Below are 21,034 nucleotides of genomic sequence, written 5' to 3' on the forward strand. Positions count from 1 at the left end.
TGTAGTTCGGGGGTCAACTAGTGATTTAGGCAGTATATATACAAAATTTGTTTCTTTTGCTTTCTGCTCTCTGTAACACCTTGCTTTCCTGTAATTGTGATTCTTCTGAAGCCTATTCCTCAAGCCAAAAAGACAGCAGGTTTTGTGAAGTTGTAGTCATCACTTGGCCTGCCTTCAGGCTAAAAGATGTAAAAAGTGAAAAATTCCTCAAGTGCCGTTTCTTCAAAATCACTCACTAATGGTCATTCTCCAGTATCTTTGGTTTTTGTTTTTATACTTTTTATTTTTCTACATTATTCAAGATTATAGTTGTTATCTGTAGGAAGATGGCCTGAGAGAAACTTCCTCAGCCACTACTGGAAGCAAAACTGTCAGTACTTTTAAAAAATACATTTGCAGTGTGCTCTAGGATCACTGCAGTTCACAGGTACCAGGTAACTCTGCCATATCGGTGCATATCCTGGATGCTCTCAATTTGGTTATATATATACTAAGAAGTATCTGGTTTATAGAAGTTACATTTGTTATTATAATTATGTAATTTTAATAACTATAACATAAACCAATGGATTATGAGTACAAAGGGACTGTTGTCATTTCTATGAAAACTGCCCTGGTTGGTTTCAAACCAATTTTTAAGATTTATTAAGTTGCGGGGCGCCTGGGTGGCTCAGTGGGTTGGGCCTCTGCCTTCAGCTCGGGTCATGATCCCAGGGTCCTGGGATCGAGCCCCGCATCAGGCTCTCTGCTCAGTGGGGAGCCTGCTTCCTCCTCTCTCTCTGCCTCTCTGCCTACTTGTGATCTCTGTCTGTCAAATAAATAAATAAAATCTTTAAAAAAAAAAAAAAAAGATTTATTAAGTTGCTAAAAATTTCCTGCTGAAACTGAATTTAGTGAAGACAGTGATAAACTTAAAAAAAAAATCACAAACTTTAGAAGGAATCTGCATTCAGATAATTTCACAAGAGTCATTAAGGTCTTGCTCTACTCTAAAGAAACAGAAACTCTAAAATTTTTAGACAATGAATGGGGTATGGCTTATATAAAAGATATAATGGCAGATGATAAATCAGCAGATACATAAAAAACAACCCCCAAACCTGTCTGTATATCATTAGATTGATGACTAAAAATATATTTGTATGTTTTAAATGAAATAAAAGTTCAACATGGAACTGAATTATTTTGGTACCTGTAATGCTCCATTTTTGCTGAAGGATGAAACACACTGCATTAGTCGACTCAGCTCTTCGGAAACTGCTTCGACCACCTTGGATAGAACTCGAGGTACCAATTCTTTGGAAATAGTGAATACCTAATGGAAGGGTTTAAGGTAAGAAGAAATAGTGCATTATGGGAACATTTCCTAACTTGAATTTGTTAAAAACAAAGAAATGCACAAAACAAAATAACTCACAGGTCTTCTAAGTCATATTTTTAAAGGATCATAATTATGAATGAAAGGAAGATATACTTAAGTTGTAATAAGTGATTCATGTTAAAACTAATCCTCTTAAAATATATTGGCAAATATAATTCTGAAAGGTATTGTTGATGTTGACAAAGTAAAAATAGTTTCAAAGATTTCTTCTTCTTGCCTTTTTCACAAAATGAAATATTATTTCTAAAGAGAAAACTGTAGAAATAAAAATATACTGTGTCAGTTTTTTACCACATTTAAAAGAAAAACATACTGGGTCAGACTCTTAGATTAAAACATCATATCATACTGGGCCCTTTATTGTGTATTGGTCAACAAAAGTTCCCAATTGGGGACAACAAAGTCCCCAATTTTACTATTTGCTGAATTTAATATGTATTTCCTTTCATTTGACATAAAATATTTTCAAAATTTGAATTTTGATATTTTCAGGCTAAGAGTTATTATATTTGAAAATGTGGTCAAACATTTTACTATGCTGATTTATAAATTTGTCAGGTTAAGATCAGGTAGGAAATAATAAATAATAAACATTATGAATGAAATTCTACCTTTAGTCACTGAGATAAATTAAAAGTTTATCTTAAACTAATTAAAAAAATTAAAATTGGAAAACCTAATACAAATCATGGTTACTGATAGTGAACATTAATAATAGCTGCTTCTTTGAGAATCACCATGATCACTAAAAATGCCTACATATTTTGCAATTCTTCTGACTACCACCTGTTCATCTACCACAGAAATACTTTCACTGACTGATGATTTAATTTTATACTCTAATTTTACTGGAAGCTAATATAATAAGAAAGCACTTATAGATCTCTGGAAAATCATGATAAAATAATTTTAAAATGTATGTGATAAATTCTTGCTAGAGTTAAATCATATAAACTTTATAGAGGAATGTAGGTTTTCCTTTATTAAGAAATAAAAACTATAGGGGCGCCTGGGTGGCTCAGTCATTAAGCATGGGCCTTCGGCTCAGGTCATGATCCCAGGGTCCTGGGATGGAGCCCCACATTTAGGCTCCCTGCTCAGTGAGAAACCTGCTTCTCCCTCTCCCACTCCCCCTGCTTATATTCCCTCTTGCCATCTTGCTCTGTCAAATAAATAAAATCTTTTTTAAAAAAATGGAAACTGTAACATACTATATTTCTCTTTCTGCTTGAGTTGTTTCAAACCTAGAGACAAATTTAGGAAGCATTCTCTTGTTGCCTTTGGTTACTCTTTTGTTTTAGCCTGCATTATCCGTTTTTCCAGTACCTTGATAACCTCTGATAATTTTGGATGAAGATAGTGGTATAAACTAAATACACTTACATCAGATATATACAGCTTAAAAGGCACTCAAGCAACAGTGGAAATTATCTAATGATAACCTCTTTGCTGGGCCCCATTTTATCTGGTCATCCATCAGTCTATGAGCTATAACAACTCTGAAAGTACTGGCAAAGCAGTGAGTAATGGATTGTGAAATTATAGAATAGGTAGTCATAGTGGTGATAATGGTGATAGCTGTGCCTCTTTTGACGTTCCTTAGAAGAGTCCTTCTAAGAAGGATGTTAACAAAGGAGGTTAACGTGAAGCTTAAGATGATAATGCTTTAAGTGAGGACAACTTTTAGCAAGAACCAGAGGCATCAACATCTACATGTACCTAAGTCAGCTAGTGATAGGAAACCATGCACCTGCTTCCTAACCTCAGCGTGCCCTTTCAGCCTATCTTTCTAACAAGTCTAGTTTTTTGGAATCCCAGCCACTATGTAAGAGCACATTGCTACACGAATAGGACACCAGTGCTTATTTGTCTCCTAGTTAAAAAGAGGTCAATGAATTTTCCAAGACAAGGGATTTAACATACCTTTCATTTTTTCAATTTCTCTTCTCCTTACCTTTTGAACACTAATGAATTTAGTTTTAAACACACACCATTTCAGAAATAAACCTCTCAGAGTTAAAAAGCACACATGTGTTGAGTGTGATTGTGTGTGCATGTATGAAAATAGAGTTGTGTTTTATTTACACTCAATATATATTCTGAAGGGAAAAAAAGACTACTATATAAACCATCAAATTTGCCTCTTTTTCTTTTTTTCCAGTTACCCATATTTCTCAGGAACACCTAATGATAGCTTACCTCTGCATGCACAGCAATTATATTCACCAATGCTTCTTTTAAATAGTTTCTGACACCTGAAATCAAAATGAGGGAGGGAAAAAAGGCATTTAATGGAAACAAGCTACCCTTCTCCCTTGATGGCATTACTGTGCACTGTATGTACTACTGCTTTAGAGTTTTCTAAGGAGAAACAGAAAGTAACACTACCACTGTCTATTTCCTTTTGAGGACCAAATGGTAAAAGGACTATTTTCGTACAGGTTAAAAAAAAAAAGTAAAATTGGGCATTTTCTTTCATTGTTTTTTCATTTCTGTCATTATTTTTCTGAAACTGATGGTCAGTCTCTTTCAAAATGGAAATTTAAAACTATCCTTCAGTTTCTTCATATCTGAAGAATTTACATTAGCAGAGCCCCCCAAAAGACAGAAGATATTCACCAAAGCTTATAAAAGCTAAATTATCTATTATAACATCTTATTTCCAAAGGTAAAAGTTAAGTCATGCAGAATGACCATTTTTTAAAATATTTTATTTATTTGGTAGAGACAGAGAGATCACAAGTAGGCAGAGCAGCACACAGAAAGAGGGGGAGGGGAAGCAGGCTCCCCGCTGAGCAGAGAGCCTGATGTGGGGCTCGATCCCAGGACCCTGAGATCATGACCTGAGCCAAAGGCAGAGGCTTAAACCACTGAACCCCCCAGGTGCCCCAGAATGACAATTTTGCTCTTAAAAAATTACTTCTGGGAGAAATTTTTGACAAAGTCACAATCTGATTCTGTAAAGCAAGTTAAAAACTTGACAAAATACAAGATTTCAGAACAGTACAGAATTAACAAATACTACTTCACTCAAAAGCAGGTACTCAAAAGCAGGTGTGCACAAGATTTAACAGTATAGGAGTCTTAAGTCAGAATATCTTGGATCAAACCCCAGCTTCATTAGCTACAAACTATGATTTCTGGCAAGAAGACTGAGAGCCCAGTTTTCTCTTCTATCAGAATATAAGAACAGTATCTATCTTGTAGGTTTACAGTGAGGATTATAGGAGATAATGCATGTGATTAGTTCTGGTATCCACAGGCTCAGTAAGAACTTTTATTACTATAATTTTGTAGGAAAAAATGTAAAACAAAATGCTACTTTACTGTAACTCTAAAGAAATTACATTTACTTGGAGTGGAATATTACTTCAGAATGCCTTCTAGAATTAATTGCAAATACTGAGAAATCTTTTCCTATAGAACAGAGAAAAGTCTCCTGTATTGTAAAATCATGGATTTTAACAGTAAAAATATTAAGGAGAATCTTTTTCTATAATGTCATCTAAGCTACTGATTATTTAGAAAAGTTGAGATTAAAGGCCAAGAACTATAATCAGCTTTCTGAATTGGCATTTTCAGATTCTAAATATATAACAAGCTTTCAGTTCTGTCATATGCGATGGTACATAAATAGGTACACTATTTTTCTTTTGAGGAGCCAATTTATATATACTTTGGGATACAAGGTTCAAGTGTTATTAATTCTGTTTTTCTGGTGGAAAAAATGAGAAAACTGTTGAAGAGCAAAAAATATTCAGAAGTTAGTTGAAGTCAACTAATTGAAAGGTACAAGTTTTATCTAGGAGGTAGGAGAGAAAAATATCAGGAACCTATTGTAAGTGAAAGTGAAATAGACTACCTTGTGCTCAAGACCAGAAAAGCTTTCTTCCTCTAAGGGGAAAGTCATACCACAGAGTTGTTCCTTTGGATTGTTCACCTGTTATATATAGTCAGGGCAATAGGGAGATCTGGCTGTGACATCTGTTTCTGGTAACTATGGTCATCCCAGTCAAAAGGACTCCTCTTGTCCCTTGTTCTCCAGGCAGTTCCCTTAGGGTAAGTGGAAGAAAGCACGGAAGGGTTCTCCAGTTCAAGAGTTCATAACCACCGTTCTCAGGTCAAGAATTTTTAAACTGCAATACGTGAAAGACTAGCTCATACACACATACATACTTATATACATATATACATAACCATGTATATAGTTACTAAAAATATAAGCACAATCGTAAGCCAGTGATGATGTAAGAAACTTAAGAGTAAGAAATTCAATAGTCTCAGCTGTTTGTGAAAACCAGGATTCTGTCAATACTACTATCTGAACAAATGTCAGGAGTTTGGGTGCTAGCAATGTTCTAGCGATGATGATTAGAAATGTCAGGGCAGTTTTTAACTTCTAAGATTCTTCAATGTAAAAGACAAGAGTGGGGCCAGAGTGCTGACTAAAAAGCAGAAAATTCAAGTTAGAATAAAGCAAGCCAGTGTCACATGCTATCAACTCAACTCCCACTCTGACCGTGATAGGAAAAACATTTCCTGGCAAGAACCCATCAGACTGAGCATTACTAATAAAACACCCTGTAAAAGAGATAAATCTAAATTACTCAATATAATTCTAAAGCAAAGCTATGAATAGTAAGAATAAAAACTAAGATACTTTCAGCCATTAGAACTATATTGCTGTTGATAAATAATATGAAAACAAAAACAAGCTTCCTGTTTTAGGTTGACCACAGGTTTCACAAGGATAATATGTTAGAAGGAACACACAGCCTCAACCTGAACAAAATGAGGAAAAAAAAATTCTATCTCTTGGAGACTTAATTTTTATGACTAGAACAAAATGAAATAATTGTACCCCCACCTCCAAAATAACCCCAACAACTTTAAGAGATTAAGTGGTAATATTGGAAAAAAAGAAGGAAAAAAATTTCTGGCCCTAGGAATGAACAGAAAGAGAGCTCTCGGTCAAGCCACACATGTCAGTATGGGTTCAAAAAGACAGCATTAAATTGAACACGTCTGAAAAATGCATGCTTAGTTTGAGATGGAGATTTGTGAAATATTATTACAACCTTCCAAAGCAATGCATATGCTGGTGTTAATAACTTAAAAAGAAAAACTTTTAAAATAAAAATAAGTCATTGATTGCCTCTCTACAAAAATCCATTGTGTTAAATACAGAGAGAATTATTTTTATTGCATATTGGGCTGAAATTGTTATTAGTTCTAAGGGAATGGCTAAAGTTCTCATTAATTCATTTAACATCGATTTGTTGAGATTCTACTCCATGGTGGACCCTGAAAGGCTCACATCAGAGGTAATGAGACATTAAGTCTTTCAAGTAGAGCATGTGTATATCCTCAGTATGTTAAGACCTCAAAGTTTTAGTTATTAAATTTTATCCTAATGTATTGGTATTCACATGTGTGTCTAAGTCGCATGTAGCAAATACGTGGTATGAAAGGGTTTTATATTGTGAGAAAAAATCTTTGTAATACAATTTATACTAATTTGTAAAACATTTACTTACAATTTCTATTTTTCTTAAGTTCTTGAAAGGTTAAAGATTAGTACTGGGGAGGTGTGGAGGAAGGGCACTGGACTTAGAGACTAGACAGCGTCAGTGTCTAGGGACTGAGGACTGAAGGTTCATAAACATCAAACAGATAAGATCTTTGTGGTCTTCCTAGTTAAGAATTACAATTCCTTTCTCTTTACTCCACTCTATAGCCTGTTATCAGCCGAAGGAGAAACAAAACCAGTATCACACCCTATACACTAGTCTATCCTCCCTAGCACCTATCCTACTCACTCAGGTGTCCACACTGAGACTTTCAGATGTGTTTCTAAAAAAATAAACACAGATTAACCCCCTGGGTTTAAGTGCCTGGTGAGTTTTCTGTTTTAAAATATTGCTCCAAATCCAGCTATCAGAGATTGTCAGTTCTTTTAAAAATATGTACCCCAAAAAGCCTATAGCATCCTGGTAGGATGCACGAGCTTGCCTTGCTTGCTTATGTGGTACTGGTGTCAAAGGACCCCATCAAAACACAGCTGACAGAAGGTAGCAATCTTCTTTTTGGTGGTTAGAGTGACAAATTTGCTCTTTACTGACCTGGAAGAGGAAAGTACAAGGCAATCATGCCAAAAGGACAGAAATTCAATTACTCAGAGCTGAAAGAAACAGAATTAGATTTTGTAAAATATAAAGTTGGGTCTTCCCTGTGATTTCACTGACAGCTGAGCTAAGTTGCTTGAATGGAATGGGTTAGATTTGGAAAGCAAGCAAGAGGTAGTAAGAATGCCAAGAAAGATCCCATAGCTCTCAGAGAAGAGCTGTACATAAATTTTGTTATTAAAATGCCTGAGGTCTTAAAGTGGATGGCAGAGTTTAAAGGGACCATGATTCATGGGGGCAGGACCAGGATTTGATTTTTGGTTATGGTACTATTTTCAAAAGGTCTATGATGACTATGACGAAGGGATGATTTTGTAGTTAATTTTGGTAGTGTGTTTTCTTCTCACTACATATTATTCTAGTTTTAATATTATTAACATTAATGGTTGATGAAGACTTTTAAGTTCATTGAGGTGATAGAAAGAACACTCAATGTAAAGCCAGAACACTTGGGATCAAAGTTCTGGCTTACCTATATGCTAATGATATGGCCCTAGACAAAAATCAGTTCACCTTTTAGACAGCAGCTCAGTTGTTGTAGAGATTGAGGTGTTGTAGAGATTACAACACCTGTTTTGCTATCAAAGCTGTTATAAAAATGATATATATTTATCTCCTTATTGTTTAAATATTTGTTGTGCATCAATTACGTGCTAGGCACCGCCAGGTGATGGTATAAAAAAGTGAGCAAAACAGACATGGCCCCACCCTAAGAGAGTTTATGTGGTAGAGGACATGTTGTAGATTACAAAGCAGTACACATATTTAAGGTACTTTTTAAAAAGAAAGACATAAATAGTTGGGTAAAATGTATGATAACTAGAAGAAGGGAGCCAATTTCTTTTTCTGAAACACATGGTTTAGAAGTTTGGATACTATAATCCATCATGTAACCCCCTGGCTACAGCTTAATTGTAGGCAAAGTTCTTTTGAGTAGCACTAGCAATCTCTGAACAGCTAAATGTGTATATTAGAACATGACAGCAGCAGACAGCCCAGATACAATATCAAATGCTACTGGGATGTGCAATAACTGGAGATTTGTCTTTGACTATACACTTATTTTTCTAGTTTACACAAAGTTCTCTAGAAGTTGTAATTTTAGTGGAACTGTTTTTGTCACACTTTGCATTGGTTTGGAATAAATGGCTGAACATAACATACCAGCAATGGTTAGGGAAGAACTGACTTCTACGGGGACACCTGAGTAATGGCCTGGGTAAATCAGAATTATACATTTGAACAGAAGGCAGATGCAGGTGCTGACCTCAAATACTCACGTTACTTACTAAGCTGTCACCTTGCAGAAAGTTTCTGAACATCTCTAATGTGTAGCTTTCTCATTTATCAAACAGAGATACCATTTAATAAATGAAATAATGCTTCTAAGAGGCTAACAGTATATCTGTCGGGGAGCAGGCAGTCAGCAAATGGGAGGAAGTATTACTGGTTACGACCAGCTGACTCTCCCTTGTATTTCAGAGGTGATACACTTAGATCACCGCTCATGTCCTCTCAGCACCAACTCTCTCTTCTCCCACTGTAGCAGCTTTCCATTGATTTACATGACTACTTAATTGATAACTATCTACCCTGCTAGATTGTTAACTCCACAGGCATAGGCATTGTCCTCCATTTACCACATCTTTGTATCCTCACTACCCATTACAGTGGCTGGTCTGAGGCACAAGTTCAAAAATATTTATGAATGAAGAAAGAAGGCAAACATCATGTATGTCTTGCTCACTAGTAAGTTCCCTTAACCCTCTTAAATGAAGTGATAAAGGAATGAATGAGTGAACAAATACATCAGAGAAAAATTTTAATGCATGTAGGATTCTATAATATGAATTTTGTACTTGAGCCATCATCCACTAAAAATGTAAATGCCTCAGTTTATGTGTAAAGGAGATACTCTCTGCTAAAGCATATATCTCTTACTTTTCATAGGATTCAAGAAAACAAAAACAGTTCTGTTGAAATAATTCTGTAGGATCCATTTGAAAAATATAATTTCAATCAATTATGTGTAACAAAATGGAATACTGCTGAGTCTAAATATATGTTTTCCAAATATGCTTTGTTTTTCTGGCTATATACTTAATTAGCAAATAGCTTATTTCAAATAATAAACCTTTACATTTATTGAATGCTCATTATGTGCTACTCAGGAAGAAGCCCAGACATATTAGAACATAATGAACACTTAGTAAATGTCTTAGGAAACCAGGGTTTTAACCTTAGCTCCAACATTAAGTGGGCCATAAATACCACATTTATTTACAGTACTACTAGGAAATGAGCTGTCCATGTGAACAGTGCACACAGAAAAAATAAGGCAAACTGACTTGTTTCTTGGAGTTACAAATGTTACATTATTATGATGTAGTAATAAGTATTGTTTTTAAAAAAGTTCCTCTTAGATAAACCCCCACAACTTTCCAAAGGAATGAGAACAACTTCTAAGTATTTACAATATGTATCTCCTCTACTTTCTGAATATAAAATTAGAATGTGTCATGATATTTGACAAAAAAGTGTCCCCACCCACACGGTATCAATCTAGACTATCACTTAGCAATTAATCTAGTAGCCCAGTGTGGAAATTCCCCATGGAGAAAACAAAGCTCATCTCTACTCTGAGCAAGAACCTGTATGCTCCTTCTTGCAGGGTGGGCTTCCTGTAACTGGGCTTGGACCACATACCATCTTCTCCAATAATGAAGGTCTTTATTTTCATACATGAAAGTGGGCAAGAAATATTTTTTTTTCTTGCCATATTTGTCAGTTTCTTCTTTTAATCACGTAAGGGGGACAGTTGGTTTTGGAATAGGCATACTACTAAAAATATTTTTGAGTGCCTATTACTATTACAGGCCAGATTCTCTTCCAGGTGCTGGGGTTATAGTAGTGACCAAACAAAACAAAACCAACCACCCAACCAAACAAACAAAAAACAAATTCATAAGAAATAAAGCCCTCCTCCTCACAGGGCATACATTGCACATGGGAGAGAGCTTTACATTGTCTTTAAAACAGCACAAGAAAGCAACTGTATGAAAGAAAACTGTTTGCCAAACACTAAAACTCAAATTGGTAAATAGGGCTCTGTTTGATGAAATCCTCAGGACCACTTATGAGAAAACGGTCCCCTGACACGTTGAAAGGATCTTACTATTATTTTTGTGCCGATCTCATGGAATAATACCTAGCGATAAGCTATAATAGATAATGTATGGATGTGTATAGAAAGAATTGGATTTACATCTTAGCTGGAAAATCAGCTAATTCGCTGGAGCTTCAAGTTTTCTTTGAAATATGGGAAATTGTTTTATATATTAAAAAGTGTTAAATAAGCAGATTTGATTTTTCTTATAATTAATAATTCTGGCTGAGGCACCTGGGTGGCTCAGTGGGTTAAGCATCTGCCTTCAGCTCAGGTCATGGATCTCAGGGTCCTGGAATGGAGCCTCACATCGGGCTCTCTGCTCAGCAGGGAGCCTAATCCCCCCCCCCCGCCTCCTGCTCTGCTGACTTGTGATCTCTATCAAATAAATAAATAAAATCTTTAAAAATAATAATAATTTTGGAAAAACTGCTAGGCAGACTTCTCTAAAGAATGTCTATATTAAAAAACATAATAGTAAACATTTTGGATTGATCAACCTTTCTTCTTGATTTTGAAAAAAAAAATCAAATACTAATTGAAAAGAATTAAAACACAGAAGTATATGTTTTCATAATAACAAAAAGTCCAATAAACTCTTTCGTCCTTCTCTCTAGTTTGGTATATATTCTTCCATATCTCTTTTAATGAATATAAACTTTTCTCCCGCAAAAATGAGATTACACTACACATTTCTTCTTGAAACTTGCTTACTTCATTTTGTAAAAAATCACAAACATTCTTCCATGCCAGTGTATACATATCTACCTTATTATTTTCAGTGGCTGCTGGGTATTTTATGCAATAGATGTACCACAATTTATTTATTCTGTATTTATTCTAATTTATTTTTATTCTGTTCATAATTTATTTTATTAGACAATTACATTGACTTTCAGTACATACTACTAATAATGCTGCAATGAATATCAATCTTTGTATTCTCATAGAATAATTTATGTAAGATATTTTCCTAGCAATGGGATTGCTGAGTCAAAGGTTTTTAGTTTTGATCACTTCTGCCAAGCTGTCATTCAAAGCCATACAAAATTATAACTCTGCTTTTTTATACCTTTTTATTTTCTTAACTTGGATTCCCTAATTATGATATTTAATAACTATAATATATGCTCTTTCTCAATTATGACAATGACAAAACCTTCCACTAGAACACTAAAATAAAATTTTAACCAAAACACAAAGATCAAAGGAAATTTACTAAAATTTACACAAGACTTATACTCAATCTAAATATATAAAGACTGTCTAAAAGAGAGCTAGAGGGACACCTGGGTGGCTCAGTTGGTTAAGCGGCTGCCTTCGGCTCAGGTCATGATCCCAGCATCCTGGGATCTAGTCCTACATCGGGGCTCCTTGCTCGGTGGGGAGCCTGCTTCTCCCTCTGCCTCTGCCTACCACTCTGTCTGCCTGTGCTCGTGCGCTCTCTCTCTCTAATAAATAAATAAATAAAATATTAAAAAAAAAAAGAGCTAGAGAGAAAAGAGCACTGTGCAATTACAGAAAGCAACTGCTGTACTATTTGAACCTATACCAAGAATGCAAATTTTTCCATGAAGCATTTCCTGTCATAATTGGACAGACAACTCCTTTAAACACAGACTGATTTCAAGGTACGCTGCCTAATGTTGTTTTGAAACATGATATTCTTCAGTCAATACTATAAGAAATCAAACTTTGGAAACTCTGGAGATACTACCTACTTTATAAACCACATTTCCTGTTTTTAACCCCTATGCCCTAAATCAGTTATCAGTCCTAGTCTACAGACAAAAATAGATCGAAAAATACTATAAATATCCCACAATGTACTTTTTTTGGGTCAAACTGAAACACTACATGAAAGAGCTTTGGGGTATTTTTTTCTAAATAAACTATCTACTCAATAACACTCTGAAGGCACATTATTGAAATTACTGCCTATTAAAAAAAGGTAACCAAAAACTATCAATATTGGCAGACAAACAGAAAGGCCTAAATATCTTGCAACAAAATTAGTTTTTGTTGGAATAGAGAAAGGGTTTTAAGTTTCAGGTCTTCATATTTTAGTTGGCTCATTCCTAAATTGATCTCTTTTCCTAAACTGATAAATGTCTTTTGCCATATCAGAGATTTTTAAAATGAACATTTGAGGAAAGGATACCTTTCATATGTAGTATGTGAATGAATAATCTCAACCTTTACAGTTCTCTATTTTCTTTCTCAGGATATTTTTTTTTTCTGGCTTTAATTAATATGATCTCCTAGCTTTTAAATATGAATAGGAAAACTCTGCCTTATGAAAATAGAAAATACTACCAGCACTGAAAATAAGAATAAAATTATTTCATGGCTTATGTTTTCCATTTGTAAGAAAGGATTTATATTCATAAGAGTTTAGCATTCATATACATCAAAAATAGCTTTCAAGACTTAAAAATGAGCAAGGATATCACAACATATCCCATTTCAAAGTTAAAGTCTGGTTGGTAAAACAGATTATGAATTACACTAACATAGAATATTAAAGAACACTGTACACATTTAGCATAGAATATCAGTTTCATCATTTGAACACGATACACTGAATTTCACACCTAAAGGTAGACATTTAATCAATTTAACATTAGCTGATAAATCAAACTCATTTGTTTCAATTTAGTCTTTTGGCAGAAAAAAAAAATTTTCGTTAGAAGGCAACTTCAATTAGCAAAATGAAAAAGACAAGAAAATAAAAGTCATTCTATCTATGCAAATGGATGCATTTTGTTTTACACTTGCAATGTTTTATTACATTTGTATATCACATTTCATAAACAGGTCTGTAGTAACTGTTCAACTTCAAAATAAGTTTTTTTTAAAATAAAATGACACTGATTAAATCAAAACCAATAAATGCTCATGAGAGAAGCCAGGCACAAAGAGCCTGTTTGAGTTAGAATCCTGGCTCCCCTAGTTAGCTGTGTTGGTCTCTGTGATTCACTGAACAAACACACAGAAAGTGCTCTACCACTGTCTGACCCATGATAGGTGGTACCATCCGTGTTATGGAGCAGCTATTGCATCCCTAAAACTGGAATCACCACTGTAGAGCACAGTAAAGAAATGATAAGATAAAGTCCCTGTTTTCAACATTTTATGGTTCCATATACAACTTAAGAAATAAAATCTGTTCCAACCATTAAACTAAAAAAAAAAAAAGTGTTGAAATTAAAAACAATGAAGTTGTAATAAAATTGAAGGCAGAAAAAAATATGAAAAGCCAGTAGCTAACTTGGATAAGAAATTTTAAGATTTTATTTATTCATCTGACAGAGAGATCACAAGTAGGCAGAGAGGCAGACGGGGGTGGGGTGGGGGAGTGGGGAAGCAGGCTCCCTGCTGAGCAGACAGCCTGATGTGGGGCTTGATCCCATAACCCTGGGATCATGACCTGAGCCGAAGGCAGAGGCTTTAACCCACTGAGCCACCCAGGTGCCCAAGAAATTTTTTTTTAAATTGAAGTACAGTTGATAAAAAATGATACATTAGTTTCAGGTGTACAACATAGTGATTTAACAACTCTAAATATTATGCTATGCTCATAAGTGTACTTAACATCTGTTACCATACAACACTATCAAAATACCATTGACTACATTCCCCATGCTATACCTTTTGTCCCTGTGACTTATTCACTCCAGAACTGGAAGCCTGAGTCTCCTACTTCCCTTTACTCATTTTGACTATCCTCCGATCCCTCTCCCTCAGGCAAACAAGTTTGTTCTTTTTATTTATGGGTTTGGTTCTGGTTGTTTGTTTTTAGATTTCACATGCATATTTGTCTTTCTGTGTCTGACTTATTTTACTCAGCATATATCCTTTAGGTCCATCTCAAACCAGTCACCTGTCACTTCACACCAGTCAGAACAACTAGTAACAAAAGGACAAGAAATAACAAGTATTGGTGAGAATTTGAAGAAAAGGGAACCCTTGAACACTGTTAGTGGGAATGTAAATTGGTGCAGTCACTGTGAAAACAGTATGGAAGTTTCTCAAAAAATTAAAAATAGCAATAACATACAATCTAGTAATTCCACTACTGGGTATTTACCCAAAGAAAATAAAAACACTAATTCAAAAAGATATATGCATCCCTATGTTTATTTTACCATTATATACAGTAGTCAAGATATGGAAGCAACCTAAATGTCCATCTACAGGTGAATGGATAAAGAAGATGTAGTGTGTACACAGACACAGACACACACACACACACACACACACATACACGCGAATATTACTCAGCCATTAAAAGAATGAAACTTTGCCATTTGTGATAAAATCTTGTAAATCTTTCAATAAGCATCTTTTAAGCCTAACTGTGACAATTAAAACTACTAAGCCCTGGGTTTTTAACTGTTGGAAATGAAATTGAAGCAGCAGCATGGCAAGGTAGAAAGGGCTTAGATGGTGGCATCTGACTTAGACAAGCTGTTTTCATATATTAGCTACACTTCCATTATCTGTAATACTGCTTTAAAAGCTTATTATAAACACTACCAACTACAAAGGCACAGGAGCTCAACAGCAGCAAGGAGAAGGAGCAGCAGAGGTAGTAACAATGACTCATTTCATTGCCAGGATTTTGTTTCTCTCTTTTTAACAACATCTTCATTCCAATATTTGAATTCTCAGTTATTTTTACTCTTGAAAAATCTTATTAATAATTATTCAGTTGTTTTTCCATCTTCAGTATCAATGCTCGCTTTTATGACTCTACAAAATTTGTTGCTTATGGAAGTCTCTGGTACAGTTTTATCCAAAAACAAATGCAATAACCCCTGTATTCTCCCTATACTTTTACCATTCATTATTGTAACCTTTTAACTCTGCCATACATTGACATGATCCAGTATGTCACTGTTTATCAGGGAAAAAGGAAAACTGGATACACATACTGCCCTTTTGGCAAGCCACCACCTGTTTCTTCAGCTGGGGTAGGACTGTGAGACCAAAGCCTATGAGCCATCACTCAGGGAAAGCAGCAGCTCTCCCTCTTCTGATCTTGTTAGGTATGCCTCTGACAGAAAAGGCACAAAGTGCTTTTTCTTTAACCAATTATTTACAAAATATTGAGATATGCAAAATTATATAGTACTGTTATCCCTCTGGCCTGACCCATCTCCTATAACTCAGATACTTCTCCAATAAGGGTGATAAAGTCAGAATTTGAAGACAGAGGAAAATCACTGAGGTCCTAATTTTAGTACCTTGAAGAAGACTGATTCCTTTTCTGATTCTCCAAATTTTAAAAATCAGCTGAATGGGGAAAATAAAATCTTACCCCAGTGGGGTCGTTGGCAGGATAAAATGTGATAATGTATGTAAAAATAAGTTAAACTGTAAAATGTTTTTATTTAAAGATAGAGTTAGGGAGGGGCACCTAGGTGGCTCAGTTGGTTAAGCGTCTGCCTTTGGCTCAGGTTGTGGTCCCAGTGTCCTGGGATCAAGCCCCACATTGGGCTCTCTGCTCAGTGGAGAGTCTGCTTCTCCCTCTGCTGCTCCCCTTGCTTGTGCTCTCTCTTACTCACTCTCTCTCTGTTTCAAATAAATAAATAAGATCTTAAAAAAAAGGGACCAAGGTTTGTAGAAAGGGAGGTGGGGGGAGGGATGGGGTATCTAGGTGATGGGCATTAAGGAGGGCACATGACATGATAAGCCCTGGGTGTTATATGCAACAAATGAATCACTGAACACCGCATCAAAAACTAAAGATGAACTTAAATTTAAAAAAAAAAGAAAAATGGACCAAAATGAATATTGTAATAAATTTATCAAGTTTTCTATATGAACTAAAGCAAACTTGATGTTTGGTATTTTATTTTTAATGTTATGAGCTTAAAAATGACAAAAATGGGCCAGCCTTACATGTTTCCATTCACACAGTTATGACTTAAATAGTATGTCACCAGGTTCTCTCACATGTATTCCTAAGGCAGTGTACACTACATACAAGGTGTCACTTCCATTTCTAAAGGAATCCATTTACTAAAACATTCATTTGTTCAAATATATGTTGAGAATTCATTATGTAAAGGGACTCCCTATTGTGGGGACTCCAGTGGTGACTAAGGCATGGTGCCTGCCATCAAGAGGCACAATGTAGTAGAGCAGTCTCCAAACTTTTTTGATTATGCAAGTTACAGGCCAAAAATTTTTGAGCCCTCTTGATATAAGATTATAATATATAATATATAACCTCTGATTTATATAACTATGTCCCACTATGTAAATATAATATATAAATATATCTTAATATATTTATATAATATATAAGTAAAATGTACATATAAATAAATATAAATTTAAATTATTAAATATAAATTATAAATTACTTAATTTAAAAATATTTAAGTTATTTAATTTAAATACAAATTATTAAATATAAATTTGAATAAATTTATATGTTAAATATAAATAAAATAAATAATATGAATATTATAAATAATAATGCAAATAAATAATATATAAATACATATTTATAACATACTTATATATTGTGATATAAAATATATAAATTTATAAAACAATAATTTAGACATATATAAGTACATTATATATTCCATGCATTATAAATATGAAAAACAAATTAGAAAAGAAGATAAAAAGGAACTAAAAACTATTTTATTAGTTTAAACAAGCTAGGTTATGCTAAAGTTAAAAAACAACCCCAAAATATCAGCTTAACACAAAAGCAAATGTACATGCTCGGGAGACATGTCCCATGGGGGTCAGAGGGGCTGATCCCTGTAGTCATTCATGGACCTCAGCTTATGGAGGCTTCACCTTAAGGTAAGTTTTTAAGTTTTACATTTAACAAATAAAAGTGTTTTTAAACTGAAATCACAGTGATTTAAAGGTCTGAATCTAAATTCACTTTATTTAGATACTTGGATTTAGTGACTTTCACAGCTGAAAAGTCCTACACAAAGTATTACACAAAGATAAGCACTTGAAAAAGATACACATTTGGCTGCACTTACTAAATCAGGATACTCTGTTCTCAAGATTTTTAAGTTTGATGTTTCCCCCTCTTTTAAAAATTAAGTCTAACTTACAGATGGCTGTCATAGTGGAGCCCTCTGGCTGAGAGTGAGGTTCTACGGAAGGTTTACTGAGCCCATTAATAACCCCTGTTGAGACTCATGTTGTCATGTCCTGCTACTTGCACTCCCACCCCACCCCATCTCTATTCTTTTTTTTTTTTTAAGATTTTATTTATTTATTTGATAGACCGAGATCACAAGTAGGCACAGAGGAAGGCAGAGTGAGAGGAAGGGAAGCAGGCTCCCTGCTGAGCAGAGAGCCCAATGTGGGGCTCGATTCCAGGACTCTGGACTCATGACCTGAGCTGAAGGCAGAGGCTTTAACCCATTCAGCCACCCAGGCGCCCCCCCCACCCCATCTCTATTATTAAGAAATGTGGCTGACGATACCTGGTCCAAAGATTTACAATGCAAATTTGGTCATTATGGTCCTAAAGTTGATATGTATGTTCCATTCAATTTCTACACCTATCATCCAAGAGGATTTCCTTATGTTCAACTTGAAGATGTCTGTGACACCAAAGATGCTTTACATAATTTAGACAGAAAATGGATTCGTGGATGCCAAAATGAAACACAGTTTGCACAAGGGGATCAGAAGACTCCAAATCATGTGAAAACCAAGGGAGGGTGGAATGTGTACAGTTCTTTACGCTATGATGACAGCAGGTACAAATGTTCTAAAAGTTGTAGTTACGAAAGGAGATCAAGAAGCCAGCATTATGATTACAACCAGAGGAGATTTTAGGGGCCCTGGGTGGCACAGTCAGTTGAGCATCCACTCTTGGTTTCGACTCAGGTTGTAATCTCAGGGATGTGAGATCAAGCCCGTTTGGTGCTTAGCACAGAGTCCGCTTGAGATTCTCTCTCCCTGTCCTCCTGCCCCTGCCACTCATGCTCTCTCTCACTAAAATACATACATACATTCATGTATGTAAAGAAGACTTTATAGTCTTAGACCAGCTAGAAGACCATAGCACAGCAGAAGCCATTCTGACGATGATAAGATTCCAACACTGAAACATATCTTTTTCAAGATCTAAATCCAATTCAAGACCATAGTCCAAGTCCCAGTTCAAGAAAGAAATGAATGCTAAATCACATTCTAAGTCTGTATCTCACACCAAAACTAGAGGCACTTGTAAAACAGAGTCCAAGACATATTATGTTTCGCTTAAGATATAAAAAGAAGTCAAGGGAAAGACCCACTTCGATCCAAATCTAGTCAAGATCACAAACTAGGTCTAGGTCAAAATCTAGATCAAGGTCTTAGATTAATCTTTAAGTTCAGTGGATAGTATAAACCTTGATATTTTTAGGCATGTATCATTATTTTACTGTTTGGTTTACTTAAATTATCACGAATACAATGTTGCAATGATGCTTGTCAGTTTTCCCTGTACCAGGCAAATGGCTGTAATTAAAATGATACGCTATTGAGAAGCCACTCTGAAGAGTCCAGTTTATTTAATGTTATGGGTAGCTACCAATTTGTGGTCTCTGTGTATTTTTGTAAAGATTCTCATTTTTTATGCTTGAAGTATTGGTGAAAAGATGTTGGTTGGCCATAATTTGTAACAGTTTTGTTAAAAATAAACTTTTATACCCATATTTTGTATAACTGTTAACACAGAGATGTAGCTTGCTAATAAGATAGAATGAAAAAAAGTAAAGGTGTAGCTACAGTATAACAACTGACTGATCAGAACATTTAAGTTTGGGGTGGACTTTTCTGTCTTGTTACGATGTCTAGGTCCCTGATGATAGTTAATTTATGATGAAGCATGGAACAGTTTTTTGTTAACTGTCTTGTGAAATGGTGTCAACTGGGTTAAGTAGGATTTTGGAGAAGACTGAATTTTTGACAGAAACATGGAACTTTCACTGTTTTTTTTCTGGTTTCTATGAAGATTTGGAACATATAATCATTGGAAGAACTCACCTTAAAATCTGAATAGGTCAAAGACAGCAGAAAAAAATTTTAAGGGGAAAAAAATGCTCTCCTACAGTTATTCCAAACGTTAAGGACTATTGTTGGGTCATATTGCTTAGTAAGTAAATTGTTTCAAAGTTGATTTAAGTTTATGCATAGTGTGAAAGAAGTGAATTTTGATGTTTATAGCACTCAGTCTGTACATTTGTATCAAAATTTGCCTACCACTCTATGAAGGAAGCTTGTTCTTCACACCTGTTTATTTCATAAGAGGCAAGATGAAAGATTAATACTCCCATTCCATGTGATTCTATGGTGCCATGAAATTTAAAATATTTTGGAAAAAGAATTAATTTTAAATAAGAGTCATATCTCTGAGTTTAATTATCAATGTAGTACCTGGCAGTCCCTGACTAAAAAAAAACAAAAAACAAAAAACAATAATACTTCAACCATTTATAATTTCTAGCATTTCTCTGAGATCATTTGGGGAGGCAATAAAAGCAACATGTCCAATCTCACTTCAGAATAAAAGCTAGCATCTTTAAAAATTTAAAAATTTTAAAAACTTATTGAAGATATAAGTAAGAAATATTGTGGGGAAACAATTCCTTGTAGAGAACTGCTTTTATTTCAATTTTGGTTTTAGTAATATAGGTCTTACCTATAAAGAACAAAAGATAGTTCTGAAATAATGTTTGTGGAATGTGTTTAAAGGATTGATTCTGGAACCTTTGTATATTTGAAAGTATTTCTAATTTTCATTTTTTTACTGTTTGCAGTTAATGTTCATGTTCTGCTATGCAATCATTTGCACATTTTTAAATTTTTTTAGATTTTCTTAGATGTAGTTTAAACAACGAAAAGTCCATTTAAAATTGTAGCAATAGTTTTCAATTCTATCAAAGAGGAAAATTGTGGGGTTAAACTTTGTATTTTCTAGCTTCTAAAAAGGAATTTTTAATATGTTCTTTCAAACAAATATTGTGTAGAACCTTTAAAACATCAATGTTAGGATCAAAACAAGACCCAGCTTATTTTCTGCTGATTGTAAATTAAGCAAACATGCTATAGTAAAAAAAAAAATGAAGGGAAAATTAAGTATAATTTATAGTAAATACATAAATTCTAAGTGTATATTCTGATGAGTTTTTACATTTGTATATACACATATAACCACCACCCAGATCAAGAGAGAGAACATTTATTTATTTATTTAAAAAAGATTGTATTTATTTATATGATAGAGATCACAAGTAGGCAGAAAGGCAGGCAGAGAGAGAG

At 34.6% G+C, this 21,034-nt stretch overlaps 1 protein-coding gene and 1 pseudogene across 5 annotated transcripts in view; one reads left to right on the forward strand and one right to left on the reverse strand.

The window, feature by feature from the left end:
• The window catches only part of EXOC2 (exocyst complex component 2), a 254,314-nt gene that overhangs the window by 18,921 nt on the left and 214,359 nt on the right, over positions 1 to 21,034 (reverse strand). For 3 of the 5 annotated variants that reach the window (XM_032861437.1, XM_032861439.1, XM_032861438.1), the window contains 2 exons: positions 3,581 to 3,636; positions 1,193 to 1,315 (listed from right to left, as the gene is read on the reverse strand). The exons of 1 other annotated variant lie outside the window; for it this stretch is intronic. In XM_032861437.1, the coding sequence (XP_032717328.1) occupies positions 1,193 to 1,315; positions 3,581 to 3,636 (179 nt within the window). The remainder of the gene's footprint in view (positions 1 to 1,192; positions 1,316 to 3,580; positions 3,637 to 21,034) is intronic. One more of the 5 variants, XM_032861440.1, reaches the window with a different exon arrangement.
• On the forward strand, positions 7,380 to 19,146 carry LOC116870076 (annotated as a pseudogene).

This window comes from Lontra canadensis, unplaced genomic scaffold (assembly GCF_010015895.1).
Source record: "Lontra canadensis isolate GAN:19392208 unplaced genomic scaffold, GSC_riverotter_1.0 scaffold21, whole genome shotgun sequence".
NCBI lineage: Eukaryota > Metazoa > Chordata > Mammalia > Carnivora > Mustelidae > Lontra > Lontra canadensis.